The sequence below is a fragment of the Sapajus apella genome, unplaced genomic scaffold (assembly GCF_009761245.1).
Source record: "Sapajus apella isolate SASKATOON/1434 unplaced genomic scaffold, GSC_monkey_1.0 scaffold108, whole genome shotgun sequence".
Classification (NCBI taxonomy): Eukaryota; Metazoa; Chordata; class Mammalia; order Primates; family Cebidae; genus Sapajus; species Sapajus apella.
In genome coordinates this window covers 4548167-4567710 of record NW_022437048.1, presented here as the reverse complement: position 1 = coordinate 4567710, position 19544 = coordinate 4548167, and the positions used below count along the sequence as shown (strand labels likewise).

General features: G+C 33.1%; 2 protein-coding genes and 1 long non-coding RNA gene across 6 annotated transcripts; 2 read left to right on the top strand and 1 right to left on the bottom strand.

Moving 5' to 3' along the window:
- The first annotated feature begins 487 nt into the window (after window positions 1-487).
- On the top strand, window positions 488-17346 carry SULT1E1 (sulfotransferase family 1E member 1). Of its 4 annotated transcripts, none has more exons than XM_032259324.1 (10): window positions 488-650; window positions 807-840; window positions 1518-1587; window positions 3967-4120; window positions 5833-5958; window positions 6911-7008; window positions 10523-10649; window positions 12924-13018; window positions 14552-14732; window positions 16453-17346. In XM_032259324.1, the coding sequence occupies exons 4-10, from the start codon at window positions 3976-3978 to the stop codon at window positions 16563-16565; spliced, it is 885 nt and encodes a 294-aa protein (XP_032115215.1). In that variant the 5' UTR covers window positions 488-650; window positions 807-840; window positions 1518-1587; window positions 3967-3975; the 3' UTR covers window positions 16566-17346. The 4 variants fall into 4 exon arrangements, with proteins under 4 accessions (XP_032115215.1, XP_032115214.1, XP_032115216.1 ...); XM_032259323.1 differs by having other exon boundaries at window positions 748-840; XM_032259325.1 differs by lacking the exons at window positions 488-650; window positions 807-840; window positions 1518-1587 and adding an exon at window positions 1725-2594.
- LOC116537268 lies at window positions 5160-5553 on the bottom strand. Its single transcript, XR_004263049.1, has 2 exons — window positions 5455-5553; window positions 5160-5421 (listed from the first exon to the last, which is right to left on the bottom strand). It is a non-coding gene; the product is annotated as an uncharacterized LOC116537268 (long non-coding RNA).
- Window positions 17347-18320: 974 nt separating the features above from the next.
- Window positions 18321-19336, top strand: LOC116537230. The gene has a single exon (XM_032259279.1). The coding sequence runs from the start codon at window positions 18623-18625 to the stop codon at window positions 19031-19033; it is 411 nt and encodes a 136-aa protein (XP_032115170.1). The 5' UTR covers window positions 18321-18622; the 3' UTR covers window positions 19034-19336.
- Window positions 19337-19544: the final 208 nt, after the last annotated feature.

The following is a 19544-nucleotide window of genomic DNA, read 5'->3' as shown; positions in this document are numbered from 1 at the left end:
TATATATATATATATATATATATATACACTTAATTTTATGGGTATATTGTAGGTGTATGAATGATTAAATTTGTGCATTTAATGATTAAGTGTTTTCAATACACATTTTATTTAACTCAAATAATACGACTGTATAAAATCAAGTAAAAACAAAATCTAAATTTGGAAACCTGGTTACTGTTTTTCTGCCTTGATTTTCTATTATGAAAAGCCCATTTTTCAGAAACCACCTAGCACTTTTTATTTTGCATAAGGCTAGATACTGCTTTCTGTAAAAACAATGGTCCCCTTAACTTCTTATATTTCTTGAATAAATCAGCCACTTTTATTCAGTAAACACATATTCAGTGCCTAGCCTACTATATGCCAGAAAAAATGCTAATTACAGAGTAAAAGCTTTTTTTCAAGCTACTTATTATCTGAAAAGTACTCTGGACAAGTAATCATTGATTACAACACAGTAGAATAAATGCTAGTTAGGAGAAAGTGCCAAGTTTAAAAGTCACTTAGGGAACATAGAATCTTGTAAAAGTCAGACAGTCTCTCAAAGGAAATGTAATCTAATTGTAATTAAGAGAGAAATAAGAAGTAACAGGGTTGGAGGTGTTGATGGGGTGGAACAAAGGAGAATTTTCTTAAGTGAAAACAGAGTAAGTGCAGAAAAATGAAAAGAAGAAAGGCAATGTACTTGTGGATTCCACACACTCCTGGCCACTTATTTTTCTAATTTCTTGTCTAAATTCCAAGCGTTGGTAGGTACCATTACCTGAAAAATTCATGGTATGCCATTTTGTGATTGGGAACAGAGAGAAGTCAGGTTTCTGAAATAATAATCGAAAGGTGAGTGATATTTACATTCTTTAGCTGTCATCTGCTTTTTAAAATTTTCATGTCTGCTTAAGAGCTAAAGGCAAAGATTTTAAATAGGTGATTTCCAGTTGACATGTTAGAACACAACCCAAGTACTACAATAGCTCCTTTGGCAGGTCTTAGTAAACAGAGCAAGGTCTGATTGAAGGTGCTCACTGTCCTGTTTCTTTCCTGTCATTGACTTCTTTCTCCTCACTCCAGTAAGTTTATTCTTTTGAAAGTTAGCTGTAGTCATGTTATCATTTATCAGTAATTGAATAAGGGATTCTCCCTTCCCAATCTCTTTTGTGTTTAGCTCCAGGCATCTTCTTTCTCATCTTTTCCTTTTCTTTCTCCTTCTTCCCAAACCCCTGACGGCAGACTTAGGAATTTGAATATGAGTCAAAAAAATACATGTAGGAATTTGAATATGAGCCAAATAATTTAAAAAATAACAGCAGAATATTTCTACATCCCTGTGAATGGACATGATTCTGTGTGGTTACTGCAGATGCAGGTATGTATTAACATCTACATTAATTATTGCTTCATGGGCTTCACAAAGCCAAGCCCCTCAAGTTAATCTCCGCCTCCTTTTCTGGCATTCAGAATATAAACTCACCAGAAACATTCCAAATGCAGAAGTGGTTCTCATCTTTTTTTTGCAGCTTAAGATCTCCCTTGGTATTTGAAGAGGCCTCAACTAGATAAATTTCTTTCACAGGATCATCTAAACAGGTTGTACTTTTTGTTATTAATATGAATACTTAGATTTTAGATATAGAAAATATGGAATGCAAATTATGTATCACAAAGCTGTTAAAAATAAAATATAGAAAGACCAAAGTCTTTGTTGACACTTTAGTTATTTAATGATATAAACATTTAAAACCTTTTAAAATAACTTGTTGTTAAACATAGTCTGTTTATGTAGTGTTCTGTTGCCTATTGCTTTAATGTAAAACTACAGTAGTATTGCTACCTTAAAAGTGCTGAATGCTGGACATGTTTTCCATTTTACTGATGAGAAAATAAAGCAAGCAGGGTAGAAGCAGGTAGAATAAAGATTGAGGGTGAGGACTGTGAGAACCTTATGTGTCTATATCCACCGTATTGCAGCACTGACCACAGGGCCTAGGAACAGGTAGACATTCACATAAGGAGTATTTGCTAGATAAAAGACAGGTTGGAAGATGCAGGAGGGGAGGACACAGAAAGGGAGGAAGAAAAAGAAGGAGAGAGGAAAGATAAACTCTGAGTTTAATTTTTTTATGTACGTAGAGTTAGGAGTTTAATATTTAACAATTTTTTATTGATGTGTCTTTCTGAACAACTGACCTATGTACTTATGATATGAAACTGACAATTTCTAACTGAAATATATCTTTTGAGAAAAAGGGGGGCACATAGAAAGCAAATCCATACATTGCAATATGAGACAATTTAGCAAAAGGAATAAAGTGAGAAAAGATATTTTATTACATGCCACCTACTTTGCCTCTCAGACCAAAATTGACTATGAAGGGGTATCTGGGAGTCAGCCAACTGCTTAATAATACATCTACCACTCCCAGATGACTATAAGCCAATTCTTACAAACTTGGCTGAAAACCAAGAAAGTAATACACATGAATAAACAAATCAACAGGCAGGACAAGTGGTGGTGCCTTTTATACACATTTCTTACAGTGAAAGATCTATTTTCTGAGACTAAGGAGAAAGCTTAGGGAAAAAGAAATTTATTGATAAGACTAATTTGTATTTTGGAAATAGAAATCATATAATTTTGATGACATTATATTTGATATGACCTAGAGCAAGGTTTTAAAAAGATTGAGATTACCCTACGGGCTAGGGTAATTATGTGTGTAGAAGAATTTATCAGGCAGCTCTTTGGGCAAATGTGAACAGGAGGAAAACCTAGAAAGGGTAATGTCAGGAAGGACAAAATGTGTTGAGAAGCTATGCCATAAATTCAAAATAAGTTAAGTTTGGCAGTTGGAAAACAATACCAAAGGAATTTGAAAGCTAATGAAAGAAAGTTTGCTTAATTAAAAATTCTGTTACTAAACCTGAACATGAAGTAGATTATCATGGGATCAGGAGATGAATTAGGAAATGATAACCATCTTGCTTAAACTTATAATGGGAGTGACCAATACCTTATTGATCAAATGGGGAAAAAAGCAATTTTAAAGGTGACAAAGGAATTCTTTATACTCTTAAGATTCCATGACAGTGTCATTAATTTCATCTTCTTTTCTTTTAAATATATTCACCAAGCATTTGGATTATTTTCATAAAATGATACATATTCCAAGAACTTAAAAATCTCTGACTTAGATATCTGGCAATAATAATCAAAATAATAATAATAATAAATAATCAAACCTTTGTTGTTATTTAATGTATACATAATTGGATAATTTACTAAAATTTTTTACTTCTGGAATTCTTTGTCTTTTTATATGCCCCAGCAATTTTTAAAGTAATTGGAGGCTCTGTGGTTTTCATTTATCATAGAAATATCAAGTATATCCACATTTTTATTTAGCTTTAAGCATTTTACTTCATAATCACTTGAGCTTTCCTATTCTTTTATGTGTCAGACATCTTTCTAATACAGTTAAAAAAGTGAATCTAGAAACCATCATTCTCAGCAAACTGACACAAGAACAGAAAACCAAACACCACATGTTTTCACTCATAGACGCGTGATGAACAATGAGAACACTTGGGCACGGGGAAGAGAACAACACTCACTGGGCTAGGTGGGAGGGTGGAGGGCAGGGAGGATGGAGAGGGATAACACTTAGAGAAATGCCTGATGTAGGCGATGGGGTAAGGGGATGGAGACAGCAAACTACCATGGCATGTATCTACCTATGCAGCAATCCTGCAGGATGCTGGATGTGCACATGTACATCAGAGCCCAAACTACAATTAAAAAAAATTCTTAAAGCACCAAAACTATTTCATGTGTAACTTTATTGTTTTTGCCCTATATGTGCAACAACTAAGAAGTGCTAGATATGTAGGAGGGTCTCATTATATATATAGTGGTTAATGGTAAAATATTGTTAAATACAAACAAAATATAAAGCACTTTTTTTTCAGTGTACCGCCATGAATTCTGAATTTGACTATTATGAAAAGTTTGAAGAAGTCCATGGGATTCTAATGTATAAAGATTTTGCCAAATATTGGGATAATGTGGAAGCATTCCAGGCAAGACCAGATGATGTTGTCATTGCCACCTATCCTAAATCTGGTAAATCTATTTGTTACTCTTTGTCACCTAAAATTAATAAACTCACCGTAAATGTTAAGATGTTCACATTGTACACACTCATTCTCTATATGCAGTAGTTTTGATATAGACATAGAAAAGGTCACTCTATTCCCTGACCACAATTTGTAGCTATAACTTGAATAGCATATTGACAAATAGATGTTGTTGAGCACAGTTAGAAACCAAAACCAACGTAATGTGTAGTAATGAACCTGTATTCATCCCATAATGAAAATTTAAAACTACCAACTGTTTACCTTATGCCATTAATGTTGTTGTATATACAGAGTATGACCACCAAATTTACAGATATTTTAAAACTCTCTTTCAGCTCACCAGCTATTTAGTCTATCCATAAGCATAGTTTTGGAGTTTTACAACTATAGACTTTTAGAAATTAGGCTAGTCTAAATTAATATTTCTCTATCTGGTTGTTCCACTTACTACTTAGAAATAAAGTGAAATGCTAAATATGCCCTTCGCTACCTTGACTCTAAATCTGCTTCTTTATTTTCTCCCCTACTGGAATCAATGGCAGCACAATACCAGTCATCTGAAGAGGAAACCTGTGAGCTATCCTAAGTTCAATCCTTCTTGCTTCTTCGTCTGCCATTTATAATCAATCAAAACGTTTTGGCCATTTAGTCTGATAGATATGTCTTACAGCCTCTTAACAGGTCTCTTATCTCCCTTCCTATGGATCCCTCACTCCACTACTGTGTTTATTCTAGCCCTAGAAAAAATCTTCTAAAACACAATCCTGATAATCTTGCTCTTCTGCTTAACATATGTCAATATTTTTCAATGATTTTTATAAAAACAACTTGGACTCTTTAGTATGAACTACAAGGCTTGCTATATCTGCTTGCCTGAGACCCAACTCCTCTTTTCAGATAGACTCTTTGATTGAGGTCTTATAGTCTATTTCCAATTATTTTCCTAACCACTATCCCATTCTTAAGTACCAACTTTAGATTAAAAAGAGACTGGACTTCTGTCTGGTAGAATTGTCTCTTACCTCCCACAACTGGTGAATTCATGCCAGTAATTATTAAGGCTAAGCTCAATGTTCACATCCTCTCAAAGGCATTTCTTTTCAAAATGTCATGGCAGCAGCACACTGACTTATATATTCCTCCTTAGAAGTTATTTAAATCCCTGTGCCATCTTATACAACAGCATCTTAATAAAAACAGAAAGTATTGGTACTACTGAACAATGTCAGTGACTTTTCAAAGGGCTTTTAGCTCCCATAGGACAGGAACCAGATTTATCTTTTGCTAAGTTTTCTGACCCAGGACCCAACCTGAGACTTAATATGCCATGAGTAAAATTTTTCATTGAAGGCATGTTTGTATGCTTCACCTATTATTAAAGCCTTCTTAATTTTTAGATATAAAAATTAAAGTCCAAAACTGTTATCAGCTTATACAATGTCACAATTCATCATGAACAAATTTGGACACAGGTCTCAGGTGTGCCTTACTTAATTTTTATCTTTATCTCTTGAAGTTATTTTTGTGTCCTAAACATAAAATATTATAGAAAATATTTCTTGAGTCTGGCTATTCAGACACCCTTTAAATAGTATTGCATTGGTACCTTTCTACTTTATCCATCCATAAATTCAGCACTCCTGTCATCAACTCTACATGGTCAGCAGGAGACTCAGGTTTATTTAATTTTTACAGGCACAACCTGGGTTTGTGAAATCGTGTATATGATCTATAAAGAAGGTGATGTGGAAAAGTGCAAAGAAGATGTAATTTTTAATCGAATACCTTTCCTGGAATGCAGAAATGAAAGCGTCATGAATGGTAATGTTCAGGTTTATTTTAGAAACTATTTGCATATATTCTAAGGTGTGTATGTAGATGGTAAAAGCAATGAGATTATAAGCAATAATGGCAATTAGTATAAGGTCTATTACATAAGAAATCATATAAATTTAAATTTAAATTTTGGCAGGCTTTGTATTATAGCATATGGATAGCATGTGTCTGCAATAGAGTGAATAAAGACAATTCTTGTATGCCTTCAGCAGAGTTTAACAATGTGTAAACATTTATTTCTCTGTGGGCTGAATGTGATATTTTAAATATTGAGAAAATACTAATAAATTTTTTCAATGATATATGCAAAAATATATTTACCTCAGATTCTTTTAATATTGTGGAAAATTAGAAACAACCTAAATGCAAATCAACAAAAGAATAGTTAAATATTGTATAATAACAGCATAAAATTGCTAAAAATTTTTGGATGTTTCTGGATATTGCAGTGTAAATATAATATACTGAGAGAAAAAGACAATTAGAAGCTATCAAAATGTTTATCTGTGTGCATGGTATTGTGATGGCTGTAAATTTGAGGATATAAGTAGATTTGCACAGAAGATTGATTGGCAAAATATTAATGATTGCTCCCAAGTGATGAAATTTTATTTTATTTTATATTTTTCTCTGTAGTTTTCTCTATCTGTGTTTCTTTTTTCATAGTGTTATTATGGACACAATATAGATTTTTTTTTAAAATTTTAAATTTTTGTGAAAATATATTAGATGTAAATATGGGCTTGGGGTACCTGAGATGTTTTGATATAAGCATGCAATGCATAATAATTACACCATGGAAAATGGGGTATCCATTCCCTCAATAATTTATCCTTCATGTTACAAAAAATCTAATTACAATATAAATATCTATATAAATCTGCATAAATAGTTATAATTTTTGACGTTGCCTAACCTTTACTTTTGTAAAAATCAGGAGTAAAACAATTAGAAGAGATGAATTCTCCTAGAATTGTGAAGACTCATTTGCCACCTGAACTTCTTCCAGTCTCATTTTGGGAAAAGAATTGTAAGGTAACTGGAGTCAAGTGTTCTCAAAACTTCATCCAACTCCAAGATATGATAGAATGATCTCATCAGTTATACATACTTGTTTATTTGTTTTTTCATTGATTCTATAGATGTTTAACAAGTGTGGAATACAACAAATATAGAATACAACTCTGTCTTTTGCCAGATGTGGTTCTAAAAAGTCCTGTTAAACTCCCTAAGACTAAGTTTTTACATCTGTAGAAGAAAGATAACATCTTTTCATAGAGTTGTTATAAGGATTAAATGATAATGCTTATAAAGTGCTTTACATAGTTCCTAGAATGTTGTAAACAATATGGTAGCTACTTTTATATTTGTTGTTATTACTAATTGTAATTGAATTTCCTCCCTTTGAAAAATACTGTGCTTGGTGTTGTTAGGCATGCAAATGAACCAGAAAAGGATAGATCAGATAAGCATTGTATAATAACTATGTATTGAGGACCTATTATGTGTTAGGGACTTAACAATAAGACACATGCAATCCTTGTCTTCATGGACACAGTCCACTGGAGTAAAAGGACAAGTGGACTGTGAAAGAAGTATCATAGGTTAAGTAAGAGAGAAATTTAACTCAGACTCTAGGGGTAGTGAAGGCATCCAGGAGCAACATTTCAGCTGATATTTGAATGATGTATAGGAGGATGCAAATTCAGAGATAATCTGAGGGAGCATCTGAAATCTGTTCAGTTTGGCGGGAAGATTAAGTATACATATTGGCTAAAAGGTAAAAGGAGATTAGCTAGAAATTGATTATAAAAAATATTGAAAGTCAAGTTAAGACGTTTGGACTCTTTCATTTTAATGGTAATGAGGAGTTATAGACATACTAAGCTTATAACCTATACTATTAGTTTTGCTCTTTAAAAATAGTGTTATACATAACCTCAAAATACAGGGGAAACATGAAGTCTGAGACCACCAATTCTGTTCTTCAAGACCTCTCTACCATCAGGGCTGTTCTTCAAGATCTTATAGCACTATTTGCAAATATCACTAACAAAAAAGGGGATATATCCCAGTCATAAAATGTGGTCATTTTGTAACCTGATACATGGCATATTTGACATTTCCTAGAGATCTACAGACAAAAATTTCAAAGATTTCCATGTTAGTTTGTTTTTATCATTAGCAATCCTAGATAGACCATATACATCCTGCTGAAGTTATTCCATATGTAGGGGCTGTCTCATTAGTAAACACCAGTTATGTACTTTCCAGGAGATATGGCATTATTATTTATTAAGAGATTTGACCAAGACACTTTTTCCCTTTGGAGGATAGTGGTGGGCTTGCTGTTAACTCCTTACTTCTCAAATAGAAACAGGTACCATACATTTACAATAGTCCAAGTCTTCACAAAGCTGCCTATTTTTCAGAGGTTATCAAAGAGTAGGAGATAGAGGGATTCATGTTTGGAGTATTTCCAGAGTGATTTACAGAGGAACAACAACAACAACAAAAAAAAAACAAATAGATGGAGGATATTTGTAAATATCCTTTTCCAAGTAGATAAAGGATATTTGGAGTGATGGAGCAGAGACCCTAACTGACAAAGAGAAGAAAGTGACAAAAAGTAACAGATTAGTAGATAATATCAATAACTGACGCCAGCGGATTTGAGCCCTTGGCGTGATTATAGGAGAGGTATGTGGAATAAATGATGGGGAAGAAGGAAGAAGCAGGATTTCTCCAAAGAAAAGATTATGGCTCAGGATAATGCTTCAAAAGTGAAACCTTCATAGTGAAGGCATGATTCGGTATTTGGTTACAAAAGTGGTTGTCTGAAGTAACCTAGAAGTAATGATCAGTGGTTATATGAACATAGATAATCAAGTAGATCACACCTACAGACACTAAAATTACACAGATGAGAAAAGAATTTCAATGGAGCATGAAACCATGAGACAGGTGTTCAAATTTTCAGTTAAAGCAAGGGAATGTCTGCAAGCTTAGAAATGGCATCATACTGAAGAGGTATAGAAAGTATCATAGGAATAGGGGACTTTAAAGTGCAGAATTTTTAAGATAGATTATAATCACAAGTGAATCATTGGCAAGCTAGTAACTTTGACTCAAGAGAGATGTAGTGCAAGTCTTATCTTCAGAAAAGAGCTAGATTTCCCTTGAGGACAGAAAAATGAGTATGTACAGTAAAAAGTTTGGGGTATTGAATAAGATCTGCCAAAAGAAATACTATAAACTAATAGGATGTTAGGGAAAGAGAGATCACTTTTTTCTATCTGGGAAAATAAAAAGCCTCATGGAGGAAGTGGAAGGAAGCTATAAAATATAAATCTCATTTTGAGAAACAGAAAACATTCAAGAATAAGAGAATAGAACGAAGAAGACAAGGGACGAAAATTCTGAAGTAAATTAATGCATATATTGGCAAAGGGTTCCATTCAGCCAATAAATGAAAAGAACTAGGAAGAGTTATAATTAAGATTGGGAAATTTCAAATTCACTAATGATGAATTTTATATGAAAAAATTTCACTTTTAGTCTCTAGTATTTAGAGGCTTTTAAAAGAGGGCCATAAAAATGAGAGCCATACATTTAAGAATAAGCTAGATTTCTATAAAACTGTTAGAAGATATCTTCAGTAAGACAATTTAGTAGGTTTAATCACATTCCATAAACAGTGGAGACTCAACAGTAGTCTTTCATGACATTATTTAGGTGCCTGAGGGCCTAAGTAGGAGACCACATGGTTACTGGATTTTACTTTTGCAGATCTTTTCATGCAGCATTCAGTATCAGACCTAAGGTAGACCACAGGTAATGTGACCCAAATCATTTTTTCAGTAAAGAAAATATTTAGATCCAAAATTGCTGGTACTTTGTATTCTTAGTGCCAAAACTGGAAACTAAAACCATTTCTTTCTGATAACTAATTTGTTGGTATTTATTCTGCATGTAAAATGGAAACTAACAAGGTGTTGGCAGAGATTATATTTTCACTGAATTTAATGTGCATATAAATAAAACCTCATAAACATTTTTTTCCTGCAATATTGAAAGTGAAGAGACCTCAGAACTATTTTTTTAATTATGCAGAGTGGTGGTCGTATAAAGACCAGAGCACTGTATAGTTGATTGACTGAAACCAAATGCTTTATTCTCATTGATTTAGTCTCAATGCTGTATTGTTATTAAACTTCAGCTCAGTCTCTTCACTTATAAATTGGGAATAACAAATAATCTAACTGGTTTAATTAATATCGATGAATTTTACTACACTCAAATGAGGTGTTATTTGTGAAAATGGCATAAAGACAAAACTTGAGAACAAACAGAACACAACACTACAAAAACCACTGTCACCTCAGGTTACTGAAGATGTCTTCATACATAATTTTACATGCTTTATACATTTTGTAAAATGAATGTGTACTATGTTTATAGTTGAAAATATAAATCTTTTTGTTAAAAATCTTGATGAGTGTGTTTGAAAAAATATTAAGTGGTTTAATATACAATTTCATCCTCTCAGATGATCTACCTTTGCCGGAATGCAAAGGATGTGGCTGTTTCCTTTTATTATTTTTTTCTAATGGTGGCCGGTCATCCAAATCCTGGATCCTTTCCAGAATTTGTGGAGAAATTCATGCAAGGACAGGGTATGAACAGATTCTTTACTCTGAATTTTTTTTTCAAGATGCTACAAGACAAATGCCATCACTGGGTAAAAGTTTTTGTTTGTTCTGGTATGTTTTCTTCCATGATTCATACTTAAAACACAGAAATTCTAAAGGCGCCTTGAGATTTAGAGCAAGCATAAGGTGTCCAGATGTAGATGGCAAATTGCAGAATCTGAGCACTCTGGTTCAACACATAAAAATAAATGTATGGAAGTATGTTTTGGGGCAGGGGTTAGCAATTTTACTCTCCACGATTGAGACTCACTGTCTGAGTCTTATATCATTCTCACCCCAGGAAATTAGATTTTAGAAATGATGTGATATAACCAAATGCTATCTCTTACTTTTTCTCTTCCCTCACTCATACTAAAAATGTTTCACAAAATATAAAGCTGACAAAATAATATAATGTTGTATGAGTCAAAACATTCTGCTTTGCCTTAAATCATTGTGTACCTCCTCTGTTCTTGGACTCCATTAGGGAATTTTTTGTTTAAAGAAAAAGTTCTACAATGAAATTTGTAGTGATCTCATTTATCCCTTTGTAGTGATGCAAAATTATGTTTCTCTGCCATACAGTGAAGGTCTTGACAATCTTAAGAAATATATTTTATTCATTATGCTTTAGTAAAAATTTTCCCAAAATGTAGCAGCAAATACAAAGCACACATATACCCTACTTTATTGAGTCAATATTATCATCTGTGGCTATAAAAACACATTATTATTTTTTGTCTTGTCTATTTTTAGTAGAAAAAAAGTATTTTACATCAAGTTATTACAGCTCTATTGAACAAGGGGTCAGGGAAAGATTAGAGAAGAGAGAATGTTCATTTGTTTCCAATAAAATTGTCAGGTTCTATATGAATCTGGAATTCACAAAGAAGTTTGACTATTTACAAAAACTCTTCCTCATTCAACGCAGTGTGCAATCTGAATATTTTAGCCAGATTTCTCAAATTTGTCAAGAATTACTTGAGCAGATATTCTGGGAAATTTTTTATTTTTATTAAACACTGTGACTAAAGTGTTTAGATTTGAGGAAGAAAGGGTGCAGGATAGTTTAGTATTCACTAAAGAAGGCCATTCTGATCATGTAGTAACCATTATAAAGAAAAATAATAATGTGTTTTTATATCCACAGATGATAATATTGACTCAGTAAAGTAAGGTATATATGTGCTTGTCTAGTATTCACTAAAGAAGGCCATTCTTTCGCATTGGTGATAGTTTTCTGGGGGAGCAAAGAAAATAGAAAAAAAATAGTCATTCTGATCATGTAGTAACCATTATAAAGAAAAATAATAATGTGTTTTTATAGCCACAGATGATAATATTGACTCAATAAAGTAGGGTATATGTGTGCTTTGTATTTGCTGCTACATTTTGGGAAAATTTTTACTAAAGCATAATGAATAAAATATATTTCTTAAGATTGTCAAGACCTTCACTGTATGGCAGAGAAACATAATTTTGCATCACTACAAAGGGATAAATGAGATCACTACAAATTTCATTGTAGAACTTTTTCTTTAAACAAAAAATTCCCTAATGGAGTCCAAGAACAGAGGAGGTACACAATGATTTAAGGCAAAGCAGAATGTTTTGACTCATACAACATTATATTATTTTGTCAGCTTTATATTTTGTGAAACATTTTTAGTATGAGTGAGGGAAGAGAAAAAGTAAGAGATAGCATTTGGTTATATCACATCATTTCTAAAATCTAATTTCCTGGGGTGAGAATGATATAAGAGTGCCTAGGAGAACACGCCTTAATATGTAAACTAATAGTGTAATAAATACATGGTTACTATTTTCAGTTGCCAGTCTAGTTTGTAAATGATAAATTGGAGACCAGAACTATACTTTTCTCTCAGACCACTGATTGTTTCACTAAGTTAATTCCCTTCACTAACAACTTGATTTTACACATACACACACATACCTACACATCAGTTTCAACAATTTTCTCATAAGTTTTAAATCACATTGTTGACAGAACTTTCACTACTCTGTTCTGTCATAAACTATGTCCATGATAAAATTCACATTATTTTTCATATATAGATTATTTAACATACTTTGCCTCTCTTGCTGCAGAGAACTTTGCTTAAGATATACAGCTTATCTATTTTTTATTTTGTGATCACCTATTTATATTTATTTGTTGCTATTTTTTTCTTGGACATTAGTTTTCAAGCAGTTACAGAGATGATACCACTTTTACATTGTTTTTCTCTTTAATTTTAGTTCCTTATGGTTCCTGGTATAAACATGTAAAATCTTGGTGGGAGAAGGGAAAGAGTCCACGTGTACTATTTCTTTTTTATGAAGACCTGAAAGAGGTGAGGGACTGGAAATGTATAAGCAACTTGGCAATTTCTAAGATGTTAGCATTTGAAAATATTTGGGGTACAAAAATCTTCCTCTAAATAAATGTTGATAGCCATGTAAATTTTTAAAAGAAAAGGACCAAAATAATCCAGATACTTTAACATAGATTTGCAGCTAGCAAATAAAAATATTCCAAAAGTGAATACATTTTAAACCACAAGCCTCAAAAATTTCAAAGGCAAAACTTGAAAGAACTTGAGTTCATTAAGCAATAACAACACCCACACACAGACACCACACATTCACACATGAGGAATCAACATGGGCAAGTAATTAACAGGTATTCAAATGTAGAGATGTTGCAATTGTTAGATAGGTACTATAAAATAACCATGTTTAATATGTTTAAATAAATAAAGGATGACATTTTAAAAATTACAAAGAAACAAAAGCTGTTAAAATTGACAGAGTGGATTTGAAAAAATAGCCAAATAGAATTTCTCAAAATATTTAAAAAATAAATATGGAAAATTAAGATATGAGTTTAATAATAGATTAGACATGGCTACCTAGAGAATTATTGAAGTAAAAGATGGAGTTAGGAAATTCCGTAGAAGGTAGAACAGTGAGATAAATAGACTATATGATGACAAGTAATGGTTCTTACTAAGTATTAGCATTTAAAAATTAAGAAAGCGATTGGTATATAAGATACAGTGATAAGGTCTCACATATATCAACTTAAACTTCCGGAAGACGAATATAAAGAGAATGCTGAGATATCAATACACACATTTTTTATGGACTTAAAATTTTCTCATAATAGAATTTTTCTTTGTTAGTGTAATTCAAAATAAAAATCACTATGCGACACCCATTTTACACCCACTACACTGATAACAGTTCAAAAATCTGACAGTAAGAAATATTAGGATGTGAATCAGTGAAAAGTAACCCACTGTTGATAGTACCATAAACAGAAACAACTTGTCATTATCTAGCAAAAGCAAACATACCTGAAGTTTAAGACCCTGAAATTTTACTCTTAAATATACACTCTAGAAAAATTCTGGCTTATGTACATTAGGTTTTATATACAACAATTTTCATAGTAGCATTCTTCATAACCACAAAAATTGAAAACAACCCAGATATACATATACCTAAGAATCAACATATAATCTATTTTATTGTATTACAATTATATATTATATTGTAATGAAAGGGAATACACTTCAAAAACATACATCAGTTAGGTAAAACCAAATTATATGTTGTCTAGGGATACATACCTAACTTTGAAAACTACAAGGTAGAGCAGATAATTTGAAATTAGCAGAGTTTTTTTCTATTTTTTTCAGCCTTAAAATGGCTTTCATAAAATTCCCCAAAGACTGTTTTTTTTCTTTTCCTCATTATAAATCTAATTCTAATATCAGTAGGAGAACAGAGAAAGGGATATTTTCTCTCTTTCATTTTGATATCAATTTATTCTGCTTTAGCAATTTTAGCAATTTACTTCTCAGAACATTTTCTCTCCCTAGGATATCAGAAAAGAGGTGATAAAATTGATACATTTCCTGGAGAGGAAGCCATCAGAGGAGCTTGTGGACAAGATTATACATCATACTTCATTCCAGGAGATGAAGAACAATCCATCCACAAATTACACAACTCTTCCAGATGAAATAATGAACCAGAAAGTGTCGCCCTTCATGAGAAAGGGTGAGAAAGTCATGCAGTTTGCCTGGATGCTAGAGGAAGGCACAGGGTGATACGGTTATAGGCAAAAATCTAGTGAGGTATTTTAATGCCTTTGGACCCAGCTTAAGTTTCCTTCAGCAGTCTCTTACATTTGAATACCCTCTTTAAGTTACACTTCTACTATACTGCAATTACCTATTGATTATTTAGTATGTGCATCATATTGTATTAAAAATAACCAGCAGACACCTCAATCTCAGTGCTGGAAATAATACCATACCCTATTAGCTGTCATTTACCAAGGCTGTGTGCCTCAGTGCTACAACATATATCGTATAGTTCCTTTAAGTTCCAACCAGAAATTCCACAGAAAGATTTTATTTCTTTCTTTTTGATTTGAAGAAATAAGATTAGAATAGTTTGTCAACATTTTTTTTTAGCAAGTGGCAAACACCTTTCAAGAGTAAGTGGCAAAAAATAGAAATTTAAATATAGCTCTGTTTAGCAAAAATATCAACATATAAGGAGAAAAAAAATCTGTTTGGAAGGAGGCACAGCCCGGTGAGACACAGCCAGTTAACAAATTTAAAGGCATGTAAGACACTTAGATGTTTACTGTGAGGAAGCAAAAACCAACAGAATAGAAACAAATCTTACTCTTTGAACCATATTGTCAGTGAGAGAGTCAGGAAAATTTTAAAATAACAGAAATAGCAAACCTGGCACTGGAAAAAAAAAAGCAGGGAGCCACTGAAAAGGGAATCAATTCTCAAATTATATTTTAATTATGTATTCTTTTGATTATTTCCTTTTTCAAAATTCTACATATAAATATTACAGAGGACTTAAAACAGTTGTCATACTTGCAAACAGTGGCTTGCTGCTATGCTCTCAGACCCTATCTGATGTTTTAGGATATACATTTTCTTCTGGTTTTGGGTTATTTCAGTGAGAAAGTTTAGAGCTCCTTGAGCTACAGGGCAAGTGAACTCTTGACTAGTCTAAAAAAGAAGGTGGCTCCCTTCTGCAAGGTGAGTGTTGGAAGTGTGACGGAAAGCAAAACAGGTGAACCTTTCTGGGCTACTGTAATTACCCAGATGGGGAACATTCTAAAGCTGGCAGTAGCAGGAAAAGTGGTTAAGAGGCAGTAGATACAAAGATAGCCTGAATATAAATAATAAATTAGATGTTATGGTTAAGGGAATAACATCCAAGATTATGTTTGGATACCTGTTGTTGCCACTACACAGGTCATTAAAAAGTAATTGGAGAAACTACAATATGATAAGGCATAAGATGAATTTATTTTTGAACTAATTTAATTTGGAAAACTTGGACAACTTCCAGGTGGCTAAGTCATGTAGGCAGTTGTATATAAAGCATAAGTCTGGATTTGAGTGCTATCAGCATTAAGATGATATTTAACACCTTAGGAGTGGGTAAAATATGGACCTTATCCTGGGAGCCCCAACAATTGAGATGACACTTGAGAAGAATGATAAAGTAAGTGGCATAAGAAGAAAGAATCAGAGAATTAAATTTGCTATTTTTAAACCAATTAAGACAAATCCATCTTTGTAAGATCAAATAAGTATATTAATAATGGTGTACATTTGATTCCTAAAATTGAGAATTACAAGTATAATATTTGATTAGGTGTTAATGAAAGTGATGAGATTAGCAAACCTAATGATTCCTTTGTGAAGACCTAATATTTATTGTACTTTCTTTTTTGTTACAGGAATTATAGGGGACTGGAAAAATCACTTTACGGTAGCCTTGAATGAAAAATTTGATAAAAATTATGATCAGCAAATGAAGGAATCTACACTGAAATTTCGAACTGAGATCTAAGAAGGCCTTTCTTAATATAACTGATTAAGTATTTCATTTTATTATTCTTCACTTTTTCTTATTTTGGATTCCTATAAAATACATAATCAAGAGTTAGGTTGACATTTTCTTCTTAAATTTTTGTTTAACGATTTTTTTTTTTTTTTTTTGAGACAGAGTCTCATGCTGTTGCCCAGGCTAGAGTACAGTGGCACAATCACGGATCATTGCAGCCTGGATCTCCTTGACTCAATTGATCCTCCCACCTCAGCCTCCCAAGTAGGTAGAACTACAGGCATGTATATGCATGCTTATCTATTTTTTTTAAGTTTTTTTCTAGAAATGAGGTCTTACTATTTTGTTCAGGCTGGTCTTGAATTCCTAGGCGCAAGCCTCCCAAGTAGCTGCAGCATCAGGCCCACATCACCATTCTCAACTAATTTTTATTTATTATTATTTTTGTATAGATAGGGGCTTGTTATATTGCCCAGGCTGGTCTCAAACCCTTGAGCTCAAGTGATCCTCCCACATAAGCCGCCCAAAATATTGGGATTACAGGCATGATCCATCATGCCTGGCCCAGGTTACATGATTATTGAGCTGTACGTATATACAAAAAATAAGAAAATTTTTTTCCTACTATCATCTCTTAAATTTTGTTTTATTTCATTTTCTTTTGCTTCCTCTTCTTTTCTACTTTTTATAAATATTATGCACAACTATAACCTATGAGAATAATGTTGTAACACAGATGATTCATCTTGTTAGAGCTGTATTAAAAATAAACAAGCATTTTAAATTATTTTTGTGATTGATTTTTCCATTTAGTAAGACATAAGTATTTTATATATATATATAATTATATATTATATATATACTTTGAAGACTGGAAGAAAGAAAGATTTACAAATTGGGGACGTAACTATATTATTTTCTTCCTTATTTTCTTTTACTATTTTTTTCTACTTTAATTTAATTTATTGTACTTTAATATAATAAACACTTTAATAAAAACTTTATAGTATGGGACGTTCCCACAGCATAAAATAAATATACAAGAGTATATGTTGATATAAATAAACGATTAGTTAAATAATTAAATGCAGTAAATAAATATCCCATACAGAAGAATTTCACCTATTTGTGTACAGTTTCCTGTGCAATTCCTTAAGTGTGAGATTTATATAGGGACTTTCTTATAAAGGAGGAAGGGTGCTGTATGAGGGGAAGAGTAACTTTAGAGTGGAGAAACCTGCCTCAGTCAGGTAATTCCCCTTTTGTATATAACTGATCACCTAATCATGCTGATCACCTTCTGCACCCTGCTCCCTATCAGACCTCTGGTCTCACTGCCACTTTCACATTCTCCAGGCATGCTTCTGTCTGCTAGGCCCCGAAACTCCTTAGTCCCTTGTCATGCTACCATTTTCAAGGGAACAAAGGGAAAGAAAAAGAAAAGAAAAAAGGAATTTTCACTTATTTTTAGGTCTGATGTCTTCATAAAAGACCTCCTCCTTCTCCCTTTGCTGGCATCTAGAGTTTAACTTTTATCTTCATAAGCCAGTGATTCTGAAAAGTTCTGCTCCACTTCTCAGGAAACTTCTGAGAAATCAAAAAATATCTTCATTGGAATAGTAAGATTTAACTCGCTGGAATTCTTTCAGGATTTTGGCCCAATATTTAAAAATTTTCTTCTCAGTTCACCAAAATGAAATAAGCTTAAAGTAAGCAGAATAAAGTTAAAAATAAAAACAGAAATAAACTCGATAAAGGAAAACAATGGAGAAAATCAATGAAAGCAAAAGCTAGTTCTCAAAAAAAGATTAATAACATTAATAAACTTCCACAAAGACTGACAAAGATGGAAAGACAAAGAACACAAATCACTAAAGTCAGCAATAAATAAGAAATAGAACCACAGATTCTACAACCAGTGAAAGGATAATAAGAAAAGTCTAAGACCAGGTGCCTACTTAACTGTGAAAAAAATATTTGTTGGTGGCATTAAAGAAGACACTGAAAAACGTCACCTAAGAGATTATTTTGAACAGTATGGAAAAATTGAAGTGATTGAAATCATGACTGACCGAGGCATTGGCAAGAAAAGGGGCTTTGCCTTTGTAACCTTTGATGACCATGACTCCCAGGATAAGATTGTCATTCAGAAATACCACACTGTGAATGACCAAAACTGTGAGTTAGGAAAGTCCTTTCAAAGCAAGAGATGGCGAGTGCTTCATCCAGCCAAAGAGGTTGAAGTGGTTCTGGAAACTTTGGTGGTGGTCGTGGAGGTGGTTTCTGTGGGAATGACAACTTTGGTCGTGGAGAAAACTTTAGTGGTGGTGGTGGCTTTGGTGGCAGCTGTGGTGGTGGTGGATATGGTGGCAGTGGGGATGGCTATAATGGATTTGGTAATGATGGTGGTTATGGAGGAGGTGGCCCTGGTTAGCCCCCATGGTGGTGGCAGCCAATACTTTGCCAAACCATGAAAACAAGGTGGCTATGGTGGTTCCAGTAGCAGCAGTAGCTATGGCAGTGGCAGAAGATTTTAATTAGGAAACAAAGCTTAGCAGGAGAGGAGAGCCAGAGAAGTGACAGGGAAGCTACAGGTTACAACGGATTTGTGAACTCAGCCAAGCACAGTGGTGGCAGGGCCTAGCTGCTACAAAGAAGACATGATTTAGACAAATACTAATGTGTGTGGGCAAAAAACTCGAGGACTGCATTTGTGACTAATTGTATAACAGGTTATTTTAATTTCTGTTCTGTGGAAAGTGTAAAGCATTCCAACATAGGGTTGTAATATAGATTTTTTTCTTTTTTTTTTGCACCCGTGCTGTTTATTGCTAAACGTAATAGTCTGATTGTGACGCTGAATATATGTCTTTAAAAAAAAATTCATGGTAGTAAGTTTGACAATTTAGAAAGAATGGACCAATTCCTCAAAAACCGTATACTACCTAATTCTTACAAGATGAAATAGATAACCTGAATAGTCCT

Coding starts and splice junctions, on each gene's coding strand:
- LOC116537230 (XM_032259279.1), top strand. CDS start 18,623: ATGACTGACCGAGGCATTGGCAAGAAAAGGGGCTTTGCCTTTGTAACC.
- SULT1E1 (XM_032259324.1), top strand. CDS start 3,976: ATGAATTCTGAATTTGACTATTATGAAAAGTTTGAAGAAGTCCATGGG. Junction 10,650..12,923: donor GAAATTCATGCAAGGACAGG/GTATGAACAGAT, acceptor CTTTAATTTTAG/TTCCTTATGGTTCCTGGTAT. Junction 13,019..14,551: donor TTTATGAAGACCTGAAAGAG/GTGAGGGACTGG, acceptor TTCTCTCCCTAG/GATATCAGAAAAGAGGTGAT.